Here is a 25,564-nt window from a genome sequence, read left to right on the forward strand (position 1 = left end):
CACCTGAAGCCTTGAATGCGGTCGGCTCCACGGCCTGAGGACAGAGGAGGTCTGTCGGGGGGTGGGCCCCCACTCCTGCTCCCCTTGCTCTGGGGGACCTCGGCTACCTTGGTGATGACTCTTCCACCGCCAGTGGCCTTGGCATTCAAGTTCTGCCAGCCGCTCCCAGCCCCTTCAGCCTGGTAACTGAGGGACGGGCCCTCTGGATCCCCAGGGGAAGCCCCACCCCTGCCCGCCCTGGTCCCTGTGGCTTCCCTAACCCTGCCGGTCACACTTGCTAGCTCCTCGGCAGAGTCCCGCCACCCCTGTCCCAGCCTCACCGGTCTCTCGGGTTCCGCAATGGAGGAGCAGGCTGTGGGGGCGTCCTTAGTAGGGGGAAAACACTAGAGCAGGTGAACTTGTAGGAGGCTGAGGCAGGAAGCTCTCTCTCTGCTCCCCCCACCCTGGACAGGGACCTCATTATCAAAGACCCTAAGAATCCACTCAAAAGTTTACCTCATAGATTAGCGATGAAGAAACTAGGGCCCAGAGAGGGAAAGTAACTTGCCCAAGGGCACACAGCAGGGGAAGTAGGAGCTGGGATTTAAATTCCTGGCCTGAACCATAAGTCATTCAATCCATGCCCTGTCTCAGGGCCCTGAACCTCATCCACCTTCCTGCCTTTGGGAACCCTCCACATCCCTTCTGCATGGAAACCCCAGGAAAGTGACCCTGGGCAAGCTCTGCCTCTGGGCTGGGCACCAGGGACCCTTGTTCCCTGGTGGTGGCGATGGGAGGAGAGGAGCCTTTTCTAAGCCATCCCATAGGTCCCACAGTTGCAGAATTCCCCAGGCCTCAGTCTCCTTGTCTTTAAGATGGGCTAATGGAATCTGCCGTGGCCCTCCTAGCTCAGCCTGAGCACTGGGGAGACCTACGCACCAGGTGGCACTCGGACTGGAGGGTGGTGTGGTCTTACCTCTAAGAGCCAGGTGTCTTCAGGGTGGAGCCAAGGCACCTCCCAGGGACGTGAGGGCCTAGGGTGGAGCCCCGGGCCCGCGGGACAGGAGCGAGCTTGAAAGGGAAGGGCGTCGTCAGTGCTGGGATCCGGCCGTAGGTGGGACCTCCCATCCTCCACCCCACGGACCCCCGGCCTGCCCACCGTGAAAGCCTCCGCTGCCTTCTTCTCAGTCATCCTCTGCAGGGCGCTCTGGACCTGGAGGATGGGGCGAGGGTCAGGGCTGGGACCTTCTCCTGACCTCCACGGGCCAGTCGCAGAGCCCCCTGCAAGTAAGCCCTGCCCGTCTGCACCCACATCCCACCCTCCAGCAGCCAGTGTCCCCTGACTTATCTCCCCGTTGTAGGCTGCATAGACCAGGAAGATGTACGGCCCCCTGGGGACAGACCCAGGGTGAGGGTGGGTGTCACTACCTGGGAGCCCCATCCCCTTTCCCCCAGTGCCTGGCCTGGCACCGCAGCAGAGACACCTCCAGAGACATTTAGAGACACAGGAGGATGAACACAAATCCTGCCCCAGTCCGCCACGGGGAGCAGGCAGTTGCGGCATTCTATGGTAAAGAGAACCAGGAGGGGCCTTGCCCCGCTGGACCCCCTGCCTTCAGTCTCCGCTCAAGAGGCAGCCTCTCTGCCCTCTACCCCTCCAAGCCCCACCCCCCTGACCTGCCCCGTCCTCACACCCTCACCGTGTTGCAAGGGTGGGGGATGGGAGAGGCGACATCTTCCTGAAGCTCCAAGGCTAAATCAGGGCCAGCGACAGCACACCCTGGTTGCATGCTGATTGTATCTCTAGCTGAGTGCCTCTCTGAGCCTCTGTCTCTTCATCTGGAAAGTGGGGAGGAGGCCAGGACTTGCTTCCGGCTGTGTGTGAAGGACTCAGCATAGTGGCTGAGTCATAGCTGCTCCTCCCCACACATGCGAGGACCGCGATGGCCTGGTCGCTCACAAAGCACCAGCACACTTGGGGTGACACTTGACCCTCCCAGCATCTCCATGGTTGGGGGTGGGGGGATTCATTCTCCCCATTTGATGGAGGGGGACACTGGGGCCCAGGGTAGGGGACAGAGCAAAAGTGTGACTCAGCGGGTAGCATGTGGAGCCTAGGACTTCCTCAGATTCCACCTGGACAATGTAACAGTTCCTCCCCAAGAGGACACAGGTGAGGGGACATGGGGTTCCTTGAGGCCCTCTAGTTTCCCAGGGCTGAGAGCTGGAGCCCCAGAGCCTGACTACTCCCTCTGGCTCCCAGGCACCAACTGGGTTGCTACCAGCCCCAACTCTGCCCCTAAGACAGACTCTGGGCCTCCCAGCCCCCCACACCCAGCCTGTGCTCTCTCCAAAGCCCCTGCACAGCCTCCCCCATCCTGTCTCCTTTTACTCACTCCTCACACCCAAACAGATGCACTCCAACCCAACCACACCAGCACCTGCCTAACATCCTCCAAGGCTCCCTAGTACCCCTGGGGTGAAGTCTGAGCTCCTCACAACAGCTCTAGGGACCCTGCGCAGTCTGGCCCCCATGTTCCCTCCTGTCCCTGTCTCACCAGCTCCCCCAACCCCATGTCTCTGTCCATCTGATCCCACTGTGCTCCCCTGACTTAAAACATTCTTCCCCCTCTCTCTACACAGCGTTCGGGTATTAGCTGAGAATCACTGCCTCCGGGGAGTGCCCATTCTCCCTCCCCATACGGCCCCGACTGCCCCTTAGCCTTTCAGCCTCAATCGTGTCCGCTGTGGTTGTGTGGTTTTCGTGTCCGTCTGTCCCTCAGGCTGAGACCTCCAAGGGTGGATTCTTCGATCTTGAGTTCCACCACTTTCCCCAGTATGCAGCCCAGCACAGGGGAGGCGCTGGGGAAGTACGCGCTGAATGACCGAATGACACAAATGCGCTCATGTTCAGGCGCTCCTGATGTGTGCCAGGTGTTATGCTTTGCCCTTTACAAATATCATCCCAGTGGAACCGCACAATGGTCCCACGAGGTGGAGAATATGATCCCCCCCCCCCTTTATATAGATGTAGAAACTGAGGCCTGTCTCAACTTGTGCAGGCCTCCCGACAACACTCTCAGGCAGGGTAGGTGTGAGCTACAGCTAGTCGCAGAAGTGAGGCTCTGCTCTTCCACCGCAAAACCTGGCACAGGGGCCAGACGGAAACAAATCACCAAGAGTGAATGAATGAGTAAGCGCAGATTTCAGTCCCTCCAGCCCCAGGCCTGCTCCCTGGTCACCTTGGGCAGGTCCTGCCCAGCTTATGCCCAAGACAGAGTGAGAGAGGGACGGGGCTGGAGGTAGGGCAGGGAGAGAAAGACATGGAGAGACAGCAGGTATGATGGAAGAGAGAGGAGAGGGAAAGCCCAGGCCTGGGGAGGGAAGCAGCTGGGAGGGACCCAGAGAACACAGCTCTGAGCCTAACTTGGGGACCTGCCCCGAGACAGTCACAGCAACATCAGAGTGGGCCCAGGTCTCATGCCTTCTGACCCCCCCCATAAGGCAGCCTCTCCCCTCCTTTACCAGACCTGAAGGTCTGAGGCTGGCTGGGAGGGGGCAAGAGAGGTGACACTCAGAGAGAGGGAGAAGCAGGGTAAGGGACCAAGAGACAGGGGGTCAGAGCCCAACAGAAGGGGACATGTAGAGAGAGGCCCAGGAGGAGCCAGGTGGGTCCATGCCAGAGGAGGCGGGGACAGGGACAGGAGCCTGTGACAGAGCCTGAAAGACAGAGAAGTAATCCCAGGGAAAACTCAGAGACAGAGACGAAGTAATGAGACACCAGGAGAGGCAAGGACCTGCCCTGAGAGAGGGAGGCAGACAGCATGGTGATGGTGGCTCCGGCTCCCTGGCTGCAGCTCTGCCCACCTGAGGGCAACAGGCAGGGATGGAGCTAGAGTAGTTGCCATAGCAACAGGATGCTGCTGCCCTCGCCACTCTGAGGCAGGGTGGAGAGACCTGGGTAGGGTCCCTCTGCTAAGTGGGCTGAGCTGGAATTCCAGCCCACGGAGCTCTGGGAGTGCAGGGCTCGGCGGAAGGGCTTCTCTGTGTCCATCTCTGTCCTCAGCTGCTCAGGCCCCGCCAGGTCTCTGGGAGCCGTGCTTCTTTAGGAAGAGCGTTGGAACCCCAGTTTTTCTTCGCTCTTCCGGCCCCTCTCTGGGCACAACCTCCATCCTCCCTGAGCAGTCTGCAACCGCCACCTCCCACCGCCCCTGTTCTTTCCCCTCTCCATTCCCATGCCTGCCTGGCAGAGAGTGGCGAGTCCCCAGGGCCCAGGGGAGAAGACAACATGGACCAGGACCCTGGAGACCAACCCCCTTTGCACCCTCCCTTCTTCCTGTCTCATCCCTCCCTTAACACTTCACTCCCTGGTCTTGGGCATCGTCTGCCTCCCCGACTCATGTCACCTCCATAAGAACAGGGCATTTTGCAGCCTCCTTTGCCGCTGTGTCCCCGGCGCCTAGCACAGTGCCTGGCCTCTAATGGGCATTCAAAAAATCCTGCAGGGATGGATGAATAACTAACTGGATGAAGGTGACCCCCGACCCCAGATCACCACCCCCACTCCCAGCCTCGGCAGCTCTTCCAGGAACCAGGCCCCTCTGCGGTCAAAGCTGAATATCCTGATGGCTGAGAACACAGACTCTGAACTTGGGCCCTAGCGCTGCTCCTTCCTACTGTGAGGCCTTGGGCAAATGACTTCATGGGGTCTCAGTCTCCCTGTTTGTAAGGCCTGTTCAGGGATATAAATATGATCCTGGTCCAGGACTCAGCACTTAGGCATCCATCAGCAGGAAGCCCAGCTCTGGGACACAGGGACCCTAGACAGAGTTTGCACTTGATTTCCCGAGCTTGTCTTTGTCCATCCGTGGGCCATCTAACTTTTCAGCCCTGAGAGGGATCTGTGCTCGGCCGAGCTGGGAGTGGGGGGTGCAGACAACAGGAAGAGGTGCTGGGAGGTACAAGGGAGGCTGAGGGGCAGGGCGGGGCGGGAGCGGATTGGGCCCTCCTTGGACTGACCTCCCTCCCAGCACTCAGCTGCCAGGACTGTGGCTGTTTGTATCTGTACCTGGGTCCCCCATAGATCTGCAAACCCCCTGAAGACAAGGGCTTAGTCTGACCCATCTCTGTGGCTCCAGGAAACGGGTCCCGAAAGCCACACAGGGGGGTTCCTGCGGTCCCATGTTACTGCTTCATTTATGTGGGTCATGTCCTTCCAGCCAAAACCTTTTCTGAACTGCTGTCCTCACAGTAGGCCATCCACTGACCCCAAGGGGAGAGGTCCCTGGTGTCCTGCACCCCCATCCTCGGCTTCCTGCCGAGGCCGGAAGTGACTCTAGCACCGCCTGGGGCCTGGAACTTCTGCTGCGCCCTTGAGCGTCAGGGCACGAGGCATCTTAGCCACCCCCTTTCTGGGCCTCAGATTCTTCAGCTGCCAAGTGGGCCCCCAAATCCTCCCTGAGGTACTGCTCTTTGATTGGAGGTTTGTTCCCACTCTCCCCCTCACCCGCCCTCCCCTTGACAGTGTCCCCCAGGCTGCTGGTGACTCCCACGACAGAGAGGACACTCCCTCCCCAGCCCCCTGACGAACCAGCCACGCCCTCTGAGCTCCAGTGCATGGCGGAGCCCTGGTCCCACACCGCCAGCATGCTGACCAGCCAGGTCAGGCCCAGGACAGGCAGCAGGACCAACACCGGCTTCACCGTGGCCCTGCGGGACAGCAGGCTGGACTGAGGGAGGCCAGGGGGCCAGGGGGCTCCCCACGGGGTTCTGGGGAGGGCAGCCCCTGCAAAGTGCCTGGAGAGGGGCCGGAGTTGCAGACCCGGGACTGAGGCTCAGGACTTAGGTGTAGCTGGAACTTTCGGCTGGACCTGGTGGCCCCTTCTCAGACACCCAGAATGGCATGAAGTAGGGGTAGTGGTACTGGGGAGATAGGGTCCCAGTCCCAAGCCTGGCTCAAAGGAAGGGAGTGGCAGCTGTCCAGGGGGAGGGCTGAGGCCTGGACAGGGGGTCCAGGGGGCATGGAGTCTGGAAGGGGACCCCCGGGGTGGCCTGGCTTTTCAGGCCCCACTGGCTTGGGCTGCCCTGCCCTTGGCAGAGGGGTGGTGGTGAGGAGGAAGGCTGGGGCGGGGCGTGCCCGCTCCAGCAGGATATGGTCCTGGAGAGTGATGGGGCTTCTTGGCAGGGGTAGAGACCTAGAGTCTCACCCTGAACCTGAACTTCTAGGGAATGCCTGACGTGGGGGGTCTCCTCTGCCTTGTCCCCACCAGGCCATCAGTGCTTTCTGCAGAAGGTGAGTCCCCAGGACAGCGGCTGGTGTCCACACCCCACGTCGTATACACACAGGCTCGATTACCATCCCCACAGGTAACACGCATGGGCACAGACTTCCACACGCATGAGCATGTGTGCACACGCAGCACAGACACATTGCAGACGTATGCTCATGTGTAGCCTTGCACTCATAAGCACACGTGGCCACACCTGACTCCCCCCACTTCTTCCTGACTCCCGCAGTCTGGGGCCTCACCACATCTGGATCAGGATCTGCTGCTGCACACAGGGCTGCGGGCTCAGCGTGCGGGCACGGTGGTGGGCCCTGGACACGGTGACAGTCACCACACGGACCAGGATGCAGGTATTGGCCTGGAGATCTGGTGTCAGTGGGGGTACCCTCCCCCTTCCCCAACACATCCCTCCCCTGCAGGGCCCCCAGGCCTCCCTGCTCCCGGTCAGCACTGAGAGCACGGGCCGCACAAAAGCCCAGGTGGCGTCTGTGTGCACACTGAGCCAGCAGTGCCCAGTGGCCATGTAGTCATGGGGGGACACGGCCAGGGTGATGGCCACGATGGCCACAGGCACGCCTAGGGGAAGAAGAGGTGACCTCAGGACCGTGTCTCTCGGGAGCCAGCCCCCGTCCAGAGCTGCATCCCCCAGCTGTCCCATAGTCGTGGGTGTACTGGCGGCACTGGGAGATCCAGGGAGTGGGGTTGGGTGGGCCTGGTATTTTGGGTGGCACTGGAGCCCCGAGTGGTTGGGGAGCGGAAGACCTGAGATTGAGTCGAGGCCTTAGGGCTGAGAATCAACAGAGTTGGAAACTGGCGATTGGCGTGGGGTTAGCTGGCTTCAGATTAGGGAGGCAGGGCGGGGGGCTGGGAGCTGAGGCAGTTGAAGTGGAGGAGGATTAAGAATTGGAGCTGGAATGTTTTGAAGCAAGATTCAAACTCAGCTGGGATGTAACACAGTTTATGCCAGCATATGCTCTAGATTTGGAGGTGGTGATACATTTGATAGGAGATAGTATATAGATTAGCCATTGTTATGTGCATTTTGATACATTACTAGCTTCTCAATACAAGGTGATTCATGCTTCAGTGAATTTCTTCACAGATTTAAAAAATATATATATGTACATATAGAAGTATTTTACTAGAAAGCAAGTATCCTTAAGGAATTCCAAGTGTATCGCATGGCCCAGTAACTTTCTTCATAAGTAAGGGGACAGGATAAATGGTGCTTGATGATAACATACTCCACTTCCTATTGGAAGATTAACATTATTTACCAAGGAGGAACTAAAGGAGTAGGGGGCAGAGATTTGCATGGCTGAAGAGTCAAAAAAAACGCTGAAAATATATTCCACATGCAAGAAGGAAACATATGTATTGAGAGCAAAGAAAAGAACAAGTGAAGGTGTGGGATAAAGCATTCTTTTAATGGTGAAAACTTAATGGGTCATTAATGTTTCTAGAGTTAAACTTCTAATGGGCAAGCTGGGAATTTTAGGTAGAATGATCCAACTTAGTTTCTCAAGGCCTAGTTCCTTTAGCCACATATAGGATCTCTTTATTAGACTGCTACTCTGTTGATAGGTTGCAGCTACCTAGAGACTTCCTTTTAAGACAAACTTTATATGGTTATTTTTAAGTTGTTACTTTGAGGGAACTGAAGAACTTAATATAGCCCCTGGCCCGATATTGCTCTGAGGTCTCGAGTATTATTTCTCTGGGAAACCTTGTGCAGGAGCTTACAAATAACATTTTCTTCTTGCCTTAATTCCTAGAAATTCTGTATTGGGGATCTCAGGAAATAAACTATGACAGGAGGAGTTCAAAAAAAAAAAAAGAATTGGAGCTGGGTAGACTTGGAGGTCGACGGAGCCGAGTTTGTGTCAGACACGGGCGCTGGCCACTGGGTGGCGCCGGGTGCTGGTGGAGGAGGGTGCTGGGCGGTGGGTGTCGGACATACAGAGGCCACGCGAGGCAGGGTGGAGGGCAACAGAGCCTGTGGCGTAGCAGAGCGGCTTCCTGGGGCCCGGGCGCATGCTCACAGCCACCACCTTGCTGCACAGCGGCAGCCCTTCCGCCAACATCCAGGAGAAGGCGACCAAAAAGAGGAGGTGCATCACCGCTGTGACGGCCACACACGCCACCTGTGTGGGAGGGTGGGGGTCCCCACGGAGGCCGGTCATGGGTGCGGTGCACCCTGGGTCCCCTGCCGTGCCTGGCGTTGCCAGCCCAAAGCAGTATGAGCGGGTAGGGTCTCCGGGCAGCGCCCTGGGCCCAGCTCCAACATTCAGGGTCTTTCCTCTCTAGGCCGTACTCCTCCCCGGAAATGGAGCCAAGTGAAGATATGGGGGGCAACCCAGAAAAGGCTGAAGGTGATTTCCCAGGCCCCCGTGAGCTCACAAGCCCACCCGCCGGCCGCCCACCTTGTTGGCCTTTGCCCACTCGCTGGCCACGAGGAAGCCCTCGGCGGAGGCCAGGGAGAAGGTGAGTTCTTGTGGACTGTGACTCGTTCTGGCTGGGGGACCCCAGACAGGCAGAGGAGTTGGTTAGCAAGGACACCCCTCCTCCAGCCCCTCCCCGCCTGCGTCCCCGTGAACCGGCCAGTGAAGGAGGAAAGGGCGGCTCCACAGGCGCTTCTCGGGCCGAGGACGGACACCCATCTGAGGGGGGACGTGGAGGCCCACGAGGGGTGGGGCGGGCCCAGGGTGCCAGGCAGGGTGGTGAGCTTGCCCCACCCGGCCGCCAGGAAGGGCAAGAAGGTGGTGGCGAGGGCACAGGACACACCGCAGCCCACAGACGAGAGCGTCCTCAGCAGGGACCGCCCCCCGCCCCCCCAGGGCCTCTCTGCGAGAGGGACAGAGACCCCGGAGGACAGCAGCCCCACCACCAACCTGGCCGGATGGGACACTCACCCGCCGCGCCCGGCAGCTCCCAGGCTCCTCAACCGCCTTCTCTGCTGTGAGGCAGGGATGGCCAGGCCTGCACACAGCAACTCGATAACGAGCATTTGCATGTCCTCTCCTGCTGGAGAGGGGCCCAGCTTTCACGGACTCCTCAGATACCGAGAAGCACTAGACTGGAAGTGGCCACCACACGCCCATGGGGAGGAGGAATGGCGTGTGACAGCCGCCCGCTGAGGGGGAGCAGGGAGCTGGCACGATTACTCATGATGGGTCTGATGTCCACGCTCTGCTTTGACAGGAAAACTGCGTTAGGTAGCGTGTTTTTCTAGTGTGCTCCCGAACAGGCCAGTGGCCGCAGCATTCCTGGGCTCAGACAGCATCTCACTCAACCTGAGTCCCCTTCTGGCGCAGCGAGCCCACCTTGCTTGGCCTCCTCCCGGAATCTGGCTTCCACCCAAGGCTGTAAATGCTAATGCCTCTCAGGGGCCTGTCTTTAGTCGCGACTCCTTTTACTTCTAACTTCACCTTGACCATGGCTTTACCTACTGGCTCTTGGGGCCAGCTGAGACCCCTCCCGCCCCGAGCACCGGACCACAGACCCCACAGACCTGCAAACCCATTGCCCACCTGTGCTTCCTGAGACGAGTCCCTCATCTCCCGGTGGCCCAGGTCACCCCTCCTCCTCAGCCAGTCTTCCTCATCTCCCCATAGCTCCCTGGCCCAGGGCCCCTCCCCTCTCCTAGGCCAGGCCCGCAGCTCCCGAACTGCTTTTCCCCCCTGGCTCCCACCTCAGCCTCACTCCCTGCACCAGTGGCCTCCCTCATGTAAATCTAACGCCTGCTTCACACTCTTCCACATCCGCCCTCTGCAACAGGACCACGATCCAAGTGCGTGGGCCTGGCCTTCCAGGCCTGCGTGATCTGACCCATGCCTACCTTGTTCATTGCCACCCCCCGACCCCGGGCATCGCACTGGAAGCCCCAGACACATTGCGGTTCTAGAACGTAACTCGTCTGCCATTTCTAGCCTCTTTGCCTTTGCTCAGATGGCCCTCTGCTTGGAATGCCTTTCGGTTCAACTCCTGTGCATCCTTTAAAACTTGGTTCTGACATCACCTTCCCCTGCCCCCTTGCCCCCTCCCCAGTACTCACCTGGACGTCGTACACCTGCAACAGGACAGCAAAGTTGGCGCTGTGGTTGCAGAAGCAGGCGGTTGAGTCCTGGGACAGAGCGGTCACGGAGCAGCCAGTGGTGGCCCAGGAGCCCCCTGAGTCTGGGCTCGGGGTGAAGAGTGAACAGAGGGCTCTTGAGATGGGCTGGACATGGGGCTGGGGGACAGGTGGCAAGCAGGGGAAGCCTCTCCCCAAAGCCTGGGGTCCCTCAGTGCCCTGCCTCTAACCAGCTGTGTGACCTTGGCCAAGTCACTGCTCCTCCCTGGGTCTCAGTTTTTCATCTGTAAAATGTGCTTTTCTCAGGAATGGTAGGAGGATGGGCCTGATACCAATGATCACCATTGATTAACTGCGTTAATTACTAAGCAACAGTGACTGATGTTCATTCCCTCATCAACTCTAACACCCATTCCACAGATGAGTCTCTTCCTAGGTACCCCACAGAGTAGGCTTGCATACCTACTATGATAGGGAGCTCACTACCTCCTGGGTAACAAGCTCTCCTGCCCCAGCTTGTCCCCACTTGAGTGGGGCTTGGAACCATCCCTGCAAGGAAGTTGGTGAATGGAGGCCAAAAACATGCTTGAGTCCTGCCTCATCCTCAAGTACAATGGACTTTTTTTTTAATTTTTAATTTTTTTAATTTTTTATTTTTTTGGCCATACTGCAGGGTATGAGGATCTTAGTTCCCCAGCCAGGGATGGAACCTAGCTCCCTGCAGTGGAAGCGTGGATCTTAACCACTGGACCACCAGGTAAGTCCCTGGATGTCTTTTTTTTTTTTTTTTAAGTGCCTTATTTAAAGAACTTGGGGGACTTCCTTGGTGGTCCAGTGGTAGAGAATTAGCCTTACAACACAGGGGATGCAGGTTTGATCCCTGGTCAGGGAACTAAGATCCCACACGCAGTGGGGCAACTAAGCCCGTGTGCCAGAACTACTGAGCTTGCGTACCTCGGCTAGAGAGCCCACGTGCCGCAAACTACAGAGCCCACGCCCTCCGGAGCCTGAGCGCCACAACTAGAGTAGAGAAAGCCCGCAGGCCACAACTAGAGAGAAGCCCGTGCGCCACAGCAACGATCCCGCATGCCTCAACTAAGACCCGACGCAGCCAAAAATAAATAAAATTTAAAAATTAAAAAAAATAATAAAGAAAGAACTTGGAAACTCACCCGATGCTGAAGTTCCAGAAAGCAAAGACAGGCTCCACCAGCTTCGGAGGGAAGGCCTAAGGGCAGCCAACAGGGACAGGGCAGGTGTGTGAGCACATGTGGGCAAGGAGAGAGACCAGACGATGCAGGGGGATGTGGAGGCCTCCTGCGTTTGAGGGACCAGGGAGTTGCCCAGCATGGGTCGTGGGTGCAGGGGCTGGAGAAGAATGCCGGCAGGGCGGCAGAAGGAAGGTGAAGTGAGTAGAGTTTCAGGCTGGCATTATGGTTAGTATCGAAATCCCAGGACCAAGCTAAATGTCCATCCTTCAGGGAGTGGTTAAACCACTGTGAGTCTTCCCTCCAGGATGCTCTGCCTGGTAAGAACACACAGGTCTCTGTCTACTGTTGGGGAAAGAGCTCGCCATATATATATATATATATATATATATATATATTTTAACATCTTTATTGGAGTGTAATTGCTTCACAATGGTGTGTTAGTTTCTGCTTTGTAACAAAGTGAATCAGCTGTACGTATACATATATCCCCATATCCCCTCCCTCTTGTGTCTCCATTCCACCCTCCCTATCCCACCCCTCTAGGTGGTCACAAAGCACTGAGCTGATCTCCCTGTGCTATGCGGCTGCTTCCCACTAGCTATCTATTTTACATTTGGTAGTGTATATAAGTCCATGCCACTCTTTCACTTCGTCCCAGCTTACCCTTCCCCCTCCCCGTGTCCTCAAGTCTATTCTCTATGTCTGCGTCTTTATTCCTGTCCTGCCCCTAGGTTCTTCAGAACTATTTTTTTTTTTTAGATTCCATATATATGTGTTAGCATATGGTATTTGTTTTTCTCTTTCTGACTCACTTCACTCTGTATGACAGACTCTAGGTCCATCCACCTCACTACAAATAACTCAATTTCGTTTCTTTTTATGGCTGAGTCATATTCCATTGTATATATGTGCCACATCTTCTTTATCCATTCATCTGTCGATGGTCACTTAGGTTGCTTCCATGTCCTGGCTATTGTAAATAGAGCTGCAATGAACATTGTGGTACATGACTCTTTTTGAATTATGGTTTTCTCAGGGTATATGCCCAGTAGTGGGATTGCTGGGTCATATGGTAATTCTGTTTTTAGTTTTTTAAGGAACCTCCATACTGTTCTCCATAGTGGCTGTATCAGTTTATATTCCCAGCAACAGTGCAAGAGGGTTCCCTTTTCTCCACACCCTCTCCAGCATCTCCATATGTTTTTCAGTACAGGAAAAAGCTGCCTGACATTCTGCATAGTAGGAGCCCATTTATGGGTAAAAAAAAAATAAGGTTCTATGTAATTGTGAAAACACATGCACAAAAGGTCTGGACTCAAACACACAGCTAACTTAACAATAGTTAGGTCTCACTTTGAATGTGTTATAACGAACATGTTAGTTCTTTTGTAATGAACAATGACAACACTACAGACTTTATAAGATGTCATAAGGCAAAAAGAAGACATCAGGTGGCAGGTCTTACCAGTCCCAGACCAAGCAGGGAGGCAGCCTGAGCTCAGGACTTGGGCTATTTGTCCCGACTGGGGAGGGTAACAGCAATGTCACCTCACTAGAATATGATACTTTGTGTTTTGCAAAGTACTTTCATGTCCTTTATTGTTGTTGATATTCACAGCAACCTAGGGGATGGGTATAAATTTATGTAATTTCAGATGAGGAAAGTGAGCCTCAGAGAGGGGAATTAATCTGTTCGAGGTCACACAGCAGAGAGCTTAGGCTGGGTTGTGACTTGGTTGACTCCGTGCCCCTTCCACCACTCTGTGACAGTGCCTCTAGAGAACATATTATTCCTTGGGTTGGCTGAATTATTACCACATGTATTCATTCACTCATAATATTTTCTCTGGGTCTCAGGTACTATGTTAGGTGCTGGGAACACAAAGAAAACCTGCTGTTTGCTTTTAAAATGGATGATTGTTACACCACTGGTAGCATTTTCAACTGGTACAAACTGAAATATCAGTGCAGCTTATACACTCAAAAGCCACAAAGCTGTTGGTGTCCAGTAGCTCCATACCTGACCATATATCCCCAGGAGATAGTCACCAGAATCAAAATGTATTATAAGTGAGGATTTTCACAGGGTTAGGCAGGGTTAATTGTAATAGAAAAAACTCTGCAGATACTCTGGATGCATGGAGGGGAAGGGGTCAAGTTCATTTGGGACCATCCCCTGGGAAGGGGGTGGGCGGTTCTGGACTTGGCCGCAGTCAAGGCCTACGCATTGCTAGGATCAAGCAGCAAGTGAGAAAGGACAGGATGGCAAAGGGACGTCTGTGACAGAGACAATGCAGAAAACACCTGCGGGGAAAATGAAAAACACAAATGTTTACATGGCTCAGCTGAAAGCAAGGGCTTTGATTTTGCAAAAGGAAAAAATATATATATATACATATATATAGTATTATGTACCCAGAAAAAGGCTGAAGGGAAACACATGGAAAAGTTTAGGGCAGCTATCTCTGGGTAATAGGATTTGTCTTCATTATCCTTTTCTACATTTTCCAAATTTGCCAAAATGAGCAGTCCCTTACTTTTATTTATTTTTCATTTTAATGTATTTTAATTCATAAAATTAATCTATAAATACAGTCTCAGAAGTTTGAAAATATAAACAAAATTGGTAAACTTCTAGCTAAACTGATCAAGAATGAAAAGGCAAACATCATTAGAAATCCTACACATATTAAAAGGATAATAAGTGACTATTATGAACAACTTCATGCTAGAATTGAACAACCTAGATGAATTGAACAACCTAGATGAAATGAACAAATTCCTTAAAGGGCACAAATTACTAAAACCATCCCAAGAAGAAACAAAACACCCCAAACAATCCTATATCAATTTAAGAAATAAACTTCCCACAAAGAAAACACCAGGCCCGAAAGTCTTCACTGGTCTTCACTGGCCTATTAAGCATTTAAGGAAAAAATAATACCAATTCTGCAAAACTCTCTTAGGAAACAGAGGAGGAGAGAGCTCCCAACACATTTTATGAGATTAGCATTAACCTGACACCAAAACCAGAGGAAGATAGTATAAGAAAACTACAGAACATATTACATATTCAAGAATATAAGCACAAAAATCCTTAACAAATAATAGCAAATTGAATCCAGCAATATATACAAAGGATAATACACCATAACCAAGTGGGGTTTATCCCAGGAATCCAAGGTTGGTTTGAAATTTGAAAATCAATCAATGCAATTTACTATATTAACAGAATAAAAGAGAAAACCATATGATCCTATCAATGTGGAAGAAACATTTGGCAAAATTCAATAGCCATTCATGATAAAAATTCTCAGCAAAGCAGGAAGAAAAGAGAACTTAATCTGACAAGGGGCATCTACAAAAAGCCCACAGCTAGTATCACATTTAATGGTTCAAGACTGAATACTCTCCCCCTAAAGTTAGGAACAAGACAAAGCTATTTGGTCTCGTCACTCCTATTTAATGCTGAACTAGAGGTCCTAGCCACTGCACCAAGGAAGGAAAAAGGGGGAGGGGAAAAGACATGGATTGGAAAGGAGAAAACAAAACTGTCTTCATTTGCAGACAACATGGTCAGGGATGTAGAAAATCCTAAGAATTCTATAAGAGAGCTATCAGAAGTACTAAATGAGTCTAACAAGGCTGCAGGATACAATGTCATTATATAAAAATCAATTGTATTACTATATACTTGCAATGAACAATTTAAAATTGAATTAAGAAAATGATACCATTTACAAAAAAGTGTATATCTAACAAAATACCTTCAAGACCTGTACCCTGACAACTGTATATCACTGCTGAGAGAAATTCAAGAAAACCTAAATAAACAGAAGGATATACCTTGATTAAGGATTGGAAGATTCATTGTTAAGATGCCAGTTCATCATCTTATTTCAATTTGAGAGATTTAATGCAATCCCAATCAAAATCCCAGCAGGTATTTCCATAGACATTAACAAGCTGATTCTAGAATTTATATGGCAATGTGAACACCCTAGGCTAGACAAAGCAATTTTGAAAAGGAAGAACAATGTTGGAGGACTTACACTACCTGATTTCAAGGCTTACCATACAGATACATTAATCACGACAGTATAGGGTTAGTGTATAGATCTCTGGAACAGAACAGTGAGCCCCAAAACAGACTTACACATATGTGGACAATTGATTTTCAACAAAGGTGATAATTCAATGGGAGAAAGAATAATCTTTTCAACAAATGATATTGGAATGGGATGTCTATATGGAAAAATAATGAACTTCAATCCCTACCCAACATAATACACATAAATGAATTGAAATAAATCACAGACATAAATGTAAAGGTTAAAATTATAAACTTCTTTGAGAATATCTTTGTGACCTTGGGATAAGCAAGATTTCCTAGATAGGATGCAAAAAGCGTAAACCATGCAGGATAAAAACTGATAAACCAGACTTTATCACATTCAAAACTTATCTTCCAAAGACACTGTCAAGAAAGTGAAAAGCAATCCAGAGACTAGAAGATATTATTCACAAAACATATAGCTGACAAGGGACTTGTATTCAAAATATATAAAGAATTCTTACAATTCAATGATAAGACAAATAATTTAAAAATTGGGGAAGAACAAAGCCGGAGGCATCATGCTTACTGATTTCAAACTATATTACAAAGCTATAGAAATTAAAACAGTATGGTATTGGCATAAAAACAGACACATAGATCAATGGAACAGAATAGAGAGCCCAGAAATAAACCTATGCATATATGGTCAATTAATTTATGGCAAAGGAGGCAAGAACATACAACGGGGAAAGTCTCTTCAATAAATGATGTTGGGAAAACTGGACAGCCACAGGTAAAAGAATGAAACTTGACTACCATCTTACACCATACACAAAAATTAACTCAATATGGACTAAAGATTTGAACTTAAGGCCTGAAACCATAAAAATTCTAGAAGAAAATATAGGTGGAAACTCCTTGACATAGTAGAAACAAACAAACAAACAAAACAAAAAACCCAAACCATCAGATTAAAAAATGGGCAGAAGATCTGAATAGGCATTTCTCCAAAGAAGACATACAAATGGCCAACTGGTACATGAAAAGATGCTCAGCATCACTAAACATCAGAGAAATGCAAATCAAAACCACAATGAGGTATTACCTCACATCTGTTAGGATGGTTATTATCAAAAAGACAAGAAATAACAAGTGTTGGAGAGGATGTGGAGAAATGGGGACCCTCATACACTGTTGGTAGGAATGTAAGTTGGTGCAGCCGCTATGGAAAACAGTATAGAGGTTCCTCCAAAAATTAAAAATAGAAGTACCATATGATCCAGCAATTCCACTTCTAGGTATCTATCCAAAGAAAATGAAAATACTAACTCAGAAAAGATATATGCACCCCCATGTTCATGGCAGCATTATTTACAATAGCAAAGATATGGAAACAACCTAAGTGTCCATTGATGAATGAATGGATAAAGAAATCGTGGTGTATAATAATGGAATGTTACTCAGCCATAAAAAGAATGAAATCTTGCCATTTGCAACAATGTGGATGGAGCTCAATGGCATTATGCTAAGTGAAATAAGTCAGAGAAAGAAAAATACTGTATGATTTCACTTATATGGGGACTCTAAAAAAAAAATCAAGCTCAGAAATGCAGAAAACAGATTGGTGGTTGCCAGTGGTGGTGGGGTGGGGGCAGGGAGAAAAAGAGTGAGGGGAGTACAAAGATAAAATTAAAAAAGAGAGGATCTATATGGCTTATGTGCAGAAATGTCAGTAATCAGAAAAGCAAAAAGCAGACTAATGCAAAAATTTTAGGAGAAAAAGAATAAAGAGCATTCCCTATTAAAAAAAAAAACAACCCAATGGCTCATCTCGAAATTTATTTAATTAAAAAAATGAAAATTGGGGAAAAGATTTGAACTTATATTTAACAAAGGAAGATATATGAATGCACGATAAGTGTAGAAAACAATGCTCAAAATCATTGGTCTTGAAGGAATTGCAACTTAGAACCAAAATGAGACATCAGTACACAACCATTATAATGAACAATATTAAAAAGGCAGTTAAGGATGTTAGCAAAGGTATGGAACACTGCAATGCTCACACACTGGTAGTGGGAATGTAAGATAGTACACGACTTTGGAACAGTTGGACAGTCTCTTAGGAAGTTAATGTATACATATACTTATCATACAACCCAGAAAGTCCCCTTTTAGGTATTCACCCAGTAGAAAGAAACCATATGTCCACAAAAAGGCTTTATATGAGTGTTCATAGTGGATCTATTCATAACAGCTCAAACTGGAGACAACTCAAATCTCCATCAACAAGTAAATGGAGGGTCTTCCCTGGTGGTGCAGTGGTTAAGAATCCACCTGCCAATGCAGGGGACACGGGTTGGAGCCCTGGTCAGGGAAGATCCCACATGCCGCAGAGCCACTAAGCCCATGCCTGAGCTCTAGAGACCGTGAACCACAACTACTGAGCCCATGTGCCACAGCTACTGAAGCCCGCGCCCCTAGAGCCCGTGCTCCACAAGAGAAGCCACCACAATGAGAAGGCTGCACAATGCAAGGAAGAGTAGCCCCCGCTTGCCACAACTAGGGAACGCTCACGCGCAGCAATGAAGACCCAATGCAGCCAAAAAATAAATAAATAAAATAAAATAAATTAATAAAAAAACAAGTAAATGGAAAAACAAATTATGGTCTATCCATATAATGGAATTCTACACAGCACTAAGGAGGAGTGAATTACTGAAACAGGCATCAACGTAGATGATACTCAAAAATACCACCTGAGCAGAAGAAGCCAGACCATGGCACACACTATATGGTTCCATTTATAGGAAGTTTTAGGAAAGACAGACAATCTAGAGTCACAGAAAACAGAGCAGTGATTTCCTGGGTCAGAGTGGGGAAGGCTGACGGGGAAGGGGCACGAAGAAGCCTTTTGGGGAGGTGGAAAAGTTCTGTATCTTGATTGGGGCAGTGATACATGAGTATATACACTGGTCAAAACTCATCAAGCTATACACTTAAAATGGATGTTTTAGTATATGTAGATTTATATACCTTAATGAAATTGATTTTTAAGAAGTCTTGAGATGATATACAAAAGATATAAGCTGTGTATGTGTGTGTGTGTGTGTGTGTGTGTGTGTGTGTGTGTGTGTGTGTGTGTGTGTGTGTCCAGGATTGGTGGTTTTGAGCAAAGGAGACTTTAGCTTTCTCTGAAATGCTCTAAAGCTTCAAAAGCGAGAAGGAATTCATCTATTACATATAATGAATTAAATGACATATCTCGGTGATGTTTTCATGTCAATTTACAGCAAAATACCTCATTCTTTACATAACCTCAGCTGATATTCCATTTTATAGCTCTATAAGGCTAAGTAACACCCTATTGATGGACATTTAGGTTATTTTTATGCTTATGAAGCATACTGCAGTGCAGGTCTCTCATATCTCCCTGTATTATCTGATGGGAACCACCAGTTTTTCAAGTCATGCAGACCTATAATGAAATCCCAGCTCTGCCACTTATAAGCTGGTGCCAGGCACAGCACCTCTTCCAAGCTCACTTTTGTGAAATGGGCAGCTGGAAGATTAAATGAATGCTGCTTTTTTAAGGCACCTGCCATAAAGTAAGTGTGTAATGCATTACTGCCCTTCCCCCTCTCTCGAGGACAATGGGATGGCTTGTGGATGAGTATTTTTCTTGAACATTTTAGACCTTGGTTGTCCAGTGAACAAATACGGGGATGTAGTGGGGGGCACCAAACCAGGATAACTGTACCAGGTGGCTGTTTCTCAGAAGCATCGCCCAGTACCTGCGCCCAGTGTTGCAGGTGAAAGGTCACAGCCATGTTGGCCTCCCCGGTTTCATCCCACACCTCAGATGAGATGATTGCTGACCCCACCTGGGTGCTTAGGAACCTGTGGGGAGAAAGGGAGCTTTTAAGGGCACCAGGTATCTGTGGGGGAGAGGTCATACATGGCTGGGGTCATGTCATCCAGGCCCCTGCAGAACAGATGATACCCTCTGTGGAAAAGTCCTGTGCTGGGAATTAGGGCACCTGGGTTCCATTCTTTCTGGTAATTTGAGTAACCCCTGTTCCCTCCCTGAGAGTCAGCACTGAAGCCAGGACCCCAGGCAGGAGCTGAGCCATGTTACCACCAGCACATCTTTGGCAGGCCTAGAAATCTGTGTGTGTCAGGGGGTAGCAGGTTTGGCCCTGGGCTGCCAAGGGTAGATATGCCTAACAGAATGGGGGCTCTGGGAGGGGATGGAGGCCTAGCCTTCCCTGGGGAGGGGATCCAGGCCCTCAGCTGCCTACTGGTGGAAGCCACTCACCTCTGCATTCTGCTTGCCTCTTCAGAGGTGTCAGGGGCCTGGGGCTGTCGGCCAGGGGCCCCCAGGGTGTACTGGAAGACACTTGAGCTGAACCAGCTGTGGATCATGGTGACTCCAGAGAGGCCTGGATGAATGGAAGGAGGCCTAAGACCTGCCCAGTGATTGAGCAAGCACTACAGGTTGGTCCTGAGGGAAATGCTCTGCCCACCTTACACATAGGGAAACTGAGTCTCATAGAGGTTAAATGACTTCCCGAAGATCACACAGTTAATAAGTGGCAGAGCCAGAATTTCAACCAGCCATAGTTGATGTGCTTAACCTGCCAGCTGCAAAGCCCTTTGCCCCTTATCCTAATCCTCCACCCCTGGGTGGCACCGAGGGAAAATGTGTGGATGAGGGGAGGAGACTACGTGAACACCTACCATGTGGTAGGCGCTTTAAGCTTATAACAACCCGAGGCGAGTACTAGTAATACAATCTTACAGATGAGGAGACAGTTCTAACAGGTGAGCTGACTTATTCAAAATAGCAGAGCTAGCAACTGTGAGGGCTGAGGTTTGACCCAGACCCCAACAGGACCCCACCACCCCTCTTCCTCACCCACCTTTCCTGACGAGCCGCCTCACTTCAGCAGCAGGGATGAGGATGTGGCCAGGCCCCTCTGGATGCCCACCGGGCATCGTGAACACTTGGTCCTCCTTGCTGGTCTCCCTCAAGTGTAGGCTCCGCAACTCCAGGCCTGGGAGCAAATGGGGCTCAGGGGCTGGACCTCAGGAGGGAGGTCTTTCTGCTGGGCTGGCCCTGCTGGCAGGGTGTGCTTCCCCTCTCCCTGCCACACACCTAGGAGGCCACCATTCCTGCACAGAGAGGTAAGTCTGACTTCTCCAAGTCAGGGAGAGGGGGGTCACTGAGAAGGGGGAGTCTCTGGGGGATGGGACATGAATATCAATGAGCTGCCAGAAGCCACTGGGCACCTGAAGGACCCAAGTTTTGCCTGAAGTTCCACCGTAAGTGCTCCCCCACTCAATCTACAAACATTCGCTGCGTGTGCCCTTGGGTCTGAACCTGAGATGCAGAAATGACTCCGAAATAGCCCTGGCACTCAGAGAACTTCAGGTGGTATTATGTAATTACCATAGAGGCGATAAAAGATATGTTCAAAACACCGGGGTAACAGAGGAGAGAGGAACTGACTGTCGAGAGAGAGCTAGACCTGGGGAGGGCTTCCTAGCAGAGCTGATGCTCAAGCAGGGTTCTGAAGGATGTCTGGGAGTTTGCTAGGAGACCAAGAGAGAAAGAGTGTTCTGGATGGAGGGCACAGCATGGGCAAAGGCAGGAAAGAGAATGGAGTATCTGTGGGAGTCCGAGAACTCCCAGTGACCAGGGCTGCGGAGGATGTGTGAGCCCAGGCCCCACCCGGAGCCCAGATGTGTGGGACACGTGGCGGGCAGCCTCACGGGCACGGTGGGCATGGTGGTGCTGGATGTGCATTCGGGGCCGCTCAGAGGTCAGCATGGGGCTCAGCGGGGGCGCCAGGCGCCGCGTGCTCGCCACCAGGGCCCTGGGTCTGCCCACCACCTGGGAGGAGGCGGCCACTCAGCCCTCTCTCAGATGCCCCGCCCCACAGCTGCCTGCCCTGACCGCCGCGGTTAACAGGACCTCGAGGATCTGCGAGGTGGCCTGCAGGCTCCAGACCCTCAGTGGCTCTGCAGGGCCTCCAGGATCAAGTGCTGGCTCCTCAGACTGACACTTGAGGCCCTGCCCGATGAGCCTTCTCTGGCTTCTCCAACGCTCTCCTAAGTCACGTCATCCTCTAGCCAAGCTGAAGGCCTCGCGGTGCTCTCTGCCTGCTGGCAGGTTGTTTGCCGACCGGGGCACACTCTGAAGGCAGGGCCGTGCCTCCTGCTTCTTTGCTCTGGCTCAGTGTTAGATCTCTAACAGGTGCTCAAGTTTTAGGTTCCAAAAAGGAAACCATGCGGGGTGAGGACAGAACAGGGAGGGGGAACATGCACTCATGGGACACCTCCTCTGTGGTGTGCACGTCACCTGATAGACGCCTACTCCTCTCCGTTGCCTAAGCAAGGCGGGTATGATCATCCCCATTTTCCAGGGAAGAAAACTGAGGTTCAGAGTCCAGTTTTCCCCAGTCTGTCACAGTGTCTCAGATCCCCAGTAAAATGTGGGCTTACACATCACCTAGGATGGGGAGCATCACCTGGACAGGTGAACATTCCACTGAACCAGCCTCCTGTGTTGTGCCATCCCCACCCTACCCCCAAGCCCAGGTTTCAATTCTGTCCTGAAGTCACAGGGGGACCATGTCTGCCTCTTAAGCCCCAGAGCTTTTCAGGCAATGTTCACGACCCCTTGTCTTCTCCCTCTCTGGGCTGGTGACTCCCAGGCCTACAGCCACTTCTGCCAGGATGAGATTTCCAACACCCTCACCATCTGTCTCTTCTGTTCTCCACGGCTGAACACTCAGCAGAGAGGACCTCCTACTTGAGGTGGTCAGTGGACTGTTGGATATGGGAGGCCCTTATTGACTAGTGGCTCTTAATTTTTAACTGCAGAAGTTGTTCAAGAGCAGTTGTATGTGGAAGTTCAACTTATAAAACAGACAGAAGAAGGGCTTCTCCTGATGGATGGAGAGATGGAGCTCAGAGATGGGTGCTGACTCGCCCGTGGCCACACAGTTGGTGGCAAGGTAAGAACCAGAGCCCAGGCCCCTGCCCCACCGAGCCCTGCCAGCCTCACCTCGCTGACTGACAGCCACGCACCAGCCAGCTGCTCCTCCAGGACCAGGCTGGCCACAGACACGATGTGCTGGCCCAGCTGCTCCCAGGGCCCTGTCATGGGCTCTGGCTCCCATGTCCCAAGGGCTGCCGCTCTTTTCAGGAAGTGCATGACAGCCAGCAGCACAGCTGGCCCCGGTGGAGCTGTCTCCTTTGTCAGGACTCTCTCCAGGATTCCCAGGAAGCAGGAGGCCTCGGCCAGGGACAGGTCTCCGTGGGCTTCAGAGAGAGGGTCAGGGAGGAGCTGTGGAGCAGAAGAGCTGCTGACTGCTGGTCTGACTGTCTCAAGGGGACCACCCGCAAGGGGCTATACTTGGCCTCTGCCAGTCTTCTTGGGGGGTGTGGGTCTAACTAGTCACAAGCCCCCAGCTCTCAGGGGCTCCAGAATAGGGGGCATGAACAACCTTAATTCCTGCACACATTAGGTGGGTGTCGCCTTTACAGGTGAGGACACTGAGGTGCAGGGATGCCACCCATAGTGCCCCCAGACTCTCCAGCCCCCTGGGAGGGGGCTCACCACAATGGCATTGGCCAAGGCATTGACTTGGCTGATACCATCCTGGCCAGACCATGACTGGGCATCCTGCAGCTGCTGGTAGGTCTCTGCAAAGGAGTGGATGCCAGACTGAGCCCTGGGCAACATCCTCCGCAGAGGTGCCCCATGCCCCATGTGCTGCTCGGGGAAGAAGAGCACACTGATGGCTGTGTGTCTGGAGACTTAGGTGTCCTGGATGGGGAAACTGAAGCAAAGAATGGCAAAACCACCTGCTCGAGGTGACTCCCACACAGCTGGGATTCACCCCCAGTTCCGTATGGCCCCATTGTCTGTGTTCTAGACTCCGTGGAGGCCCCCGAAACTCTGAGAAGGTTCTGAATTCCCAGGCTGTGCCAACTGCTCCCCCTTAGCCTACACTGGTCCATACCCAGCATCCCCTTCAGCAGATCCTAAGGCACAGCCGGACAGGGCGCACCTGTCCGGTAGCGGCAGAGGAAGGGCAGAGGCTGCAGGCAAAACAAAAAGCCCTCGGTGCGGGGTCCAAGGTCCTACGTAGGGCACTCCTCTGAGGGCACTGGCCAGGGTGGGAGAGGTGTCAGGGCCGCATCCTGGCTTCCCATCGGTCCCTGTGACCCACAGCCTGTTCGGGCCTTGAAGGCGCCTGCACACTTGATGGGGCGCCAGGACGCGTGGTCTCGGAGTTAGGGGGCGACGTGGGAACCTGGGAGAGAAGTGCTGCAGCCAACACTGGGAGGAGCAAGGTCGCCAAGGGGCGAGCCCATTGAGGCTGCTTAGGACCGGCGGATGCCCGAGGTACTGGAGGCCTGGAGAGGGCGTGGCTAGAGGTGGGCGTGGCCCGGTTGGCAAGAGGTGGGCTGGGTCCCCCAGTCGGAAGGGAAGCGGACGGGAGCCAGGAGGTTGGGGGTGGAGCCAAAAGGTGGGCGGGGCCTGGCAAAAAGGAGGCTGGGAGGGCCGTACCCAGAGAAGCCGCAGCTGCACCAGCGGTAGTAGCGAGAGTATGACGTCCAGGGCGCCCAGATCCCAGCGGAAAAGCAGGCCGCCGGGGGGGCGACGCGCAGGCCCGTGCCCGGTGCAGCTGCGCGGGGCTCAGCGCCCGAGCCCACAGGTGGAAGTCGGTGAGGTTGCCGCTGAAGGCGTCACACGCCTAGAAGCCGCCGCCCAGAGAGTCCTGGTCCTGGCCCAAAACGAGGATGCCGCCAGGTGGCAGTGGGTGGCCCGCGCCCAGGCCCCGCGCCCCAGCGCGTCGCCATCGGCGACCTAAGACCAGCGCCCGCAGAGCCACTCCCACGTGGCGCACACGTGGTGCCAGCGGCCACCCGCGCGAAAGGCAGCGCGGAAAGACTCGTGGTGCACCCGCACCGCGAGCGCCGCGTGCACGGCGCCGCCCGGCTCGGCTAAGGCGCGTAGCTGCAGCGCGTTTGCCAGAGCGGGTACAGCCAGGGAGAAGAGTGCTGCCGCGTTGGATGAGGCGGCGTTCCACTGCACGTGCGCGCACGCTGTTAGCGCTCCGAGCGCCGGCAGAGGCGTCCGAAGCCACACCGCCCGGTCCGCGGTCCTCTCGCCCAAACATTAGTGCGGCCGCGGTGCGCGCGCCTGCGGGGACACACGGGCCTCGACCTCAGTTTGTCCCCTTGCTGAGCCTGTTTTGTCATCTGTATAGTGGCAGGAATGGCTTTCAGCCCAGGGCCTGTTATAGGAGTGCTTAACTAAGTGGTGCCTCCTCCCTTCCTCTGCATTTGAGGCCAGTGTAGCACATGGGCCACGGGCTGGCTGAACTGGGGGCAGGCAGAACCTCTCTGTGGCGTCCCTCATACCAACCTGTGACCCAAGGGTTCCTTGATTCACCTGGGGAGTTGGAAGGGGTCTCAGAGAGACTCCTTATCTGAGAGAGGAGAAGAGAGGTGGGGTCTGAGTCAGGTCCCCACGCCCATATGTACAGTTATTGAATGCCTACTGTGTGCTCCAGTGGGGTGCAGTGGAGGCTGCAGGCCCTGCAGTCAGACCTGGGTTCACCCAGAGTGTGATCTTGGCCAGGTCACTTCATTGCCCTGAGCCTGTTTCCTAGCATCCGGTGGATGTTTTTATTTCTATGTCAGGGGCTTAGCTTGTGTAACCTTTGCAGTTACCTCATGATGTCACGTGGCCACTTGGAACCCTAGCAGCTTTGAGTCCCCTTGGCCTCCTCCCCTGCACCCCCCTGCCTCCCAGAAGTTCAGGTACCAGGAGGGCAAGGAGGCAGTAGCACCAGGGGGCCATTCTGGATCCAGCAGGGGCAGGCGAGGAACAGCAGGAATCACAGGCGTGGCCAATGTGGACTGAGGAAGGAGAAAA

At 52.6% G+C, this 25,564-nt stretch overlaps 1 protein-coding gene across 1 annotated transcript; it reads right to left on the minus strand.

Annotated features, from left to right (window-relative positions):
• Nucleotides 1-957: 957 nt before the first annotated feature.
• ADGRD2 (adhesion G protein-coupled receptor D2) lies at nt 958-25,564 on the minus strand. Its single transcript, XM_067040163.1, is given in 26 exon segments — nt 958-1,050; nt 1,139-1,187; nt 1,323-1,370; nt 5,566-5,688; nt 6,509-6,632; nt 6,705-6,842; nt 7,511-7,514; nt 8,258-8,410; nt 8,690-8,754; nt 8,757-8,798; nt 9,009-9,108; nt 10,321-10,442; nt 11,615-11,655; nt 18,781-18,788; nt 19,401-19,506; nt 19,925-20,048; nt 20,529-20,687; nt 21,388-21,502; nt 22,679-22,960; nt 23,234-23,319; nt 23,688-23,794; nt 24,192-24,271; nt 24,273-24,478; nt 24,481-24,788; nt 25,048-25,115; nt 25,454-25,564. Coding segments are annotated over 26 exon segments (2,787 nt in total). The 5' UTR covers nt 25,490-25,564.

Source organism: Kogia breviceps, chromosome 8, assembly GCF_026419965.1.
Source record: "Kogia breviceps isolate mKogBre1 chromosome 8, mKogBre1 haplotype 1, whole genome shotgun sequence".
In the NCBI taxonomy this organism is placed as follows: domain Eukaryota; kingdom Metazoa; phylum Chordata; class Mammalia; order Artiodactyla; family Physeteridae; genus Kogia; species Kogia breviceps.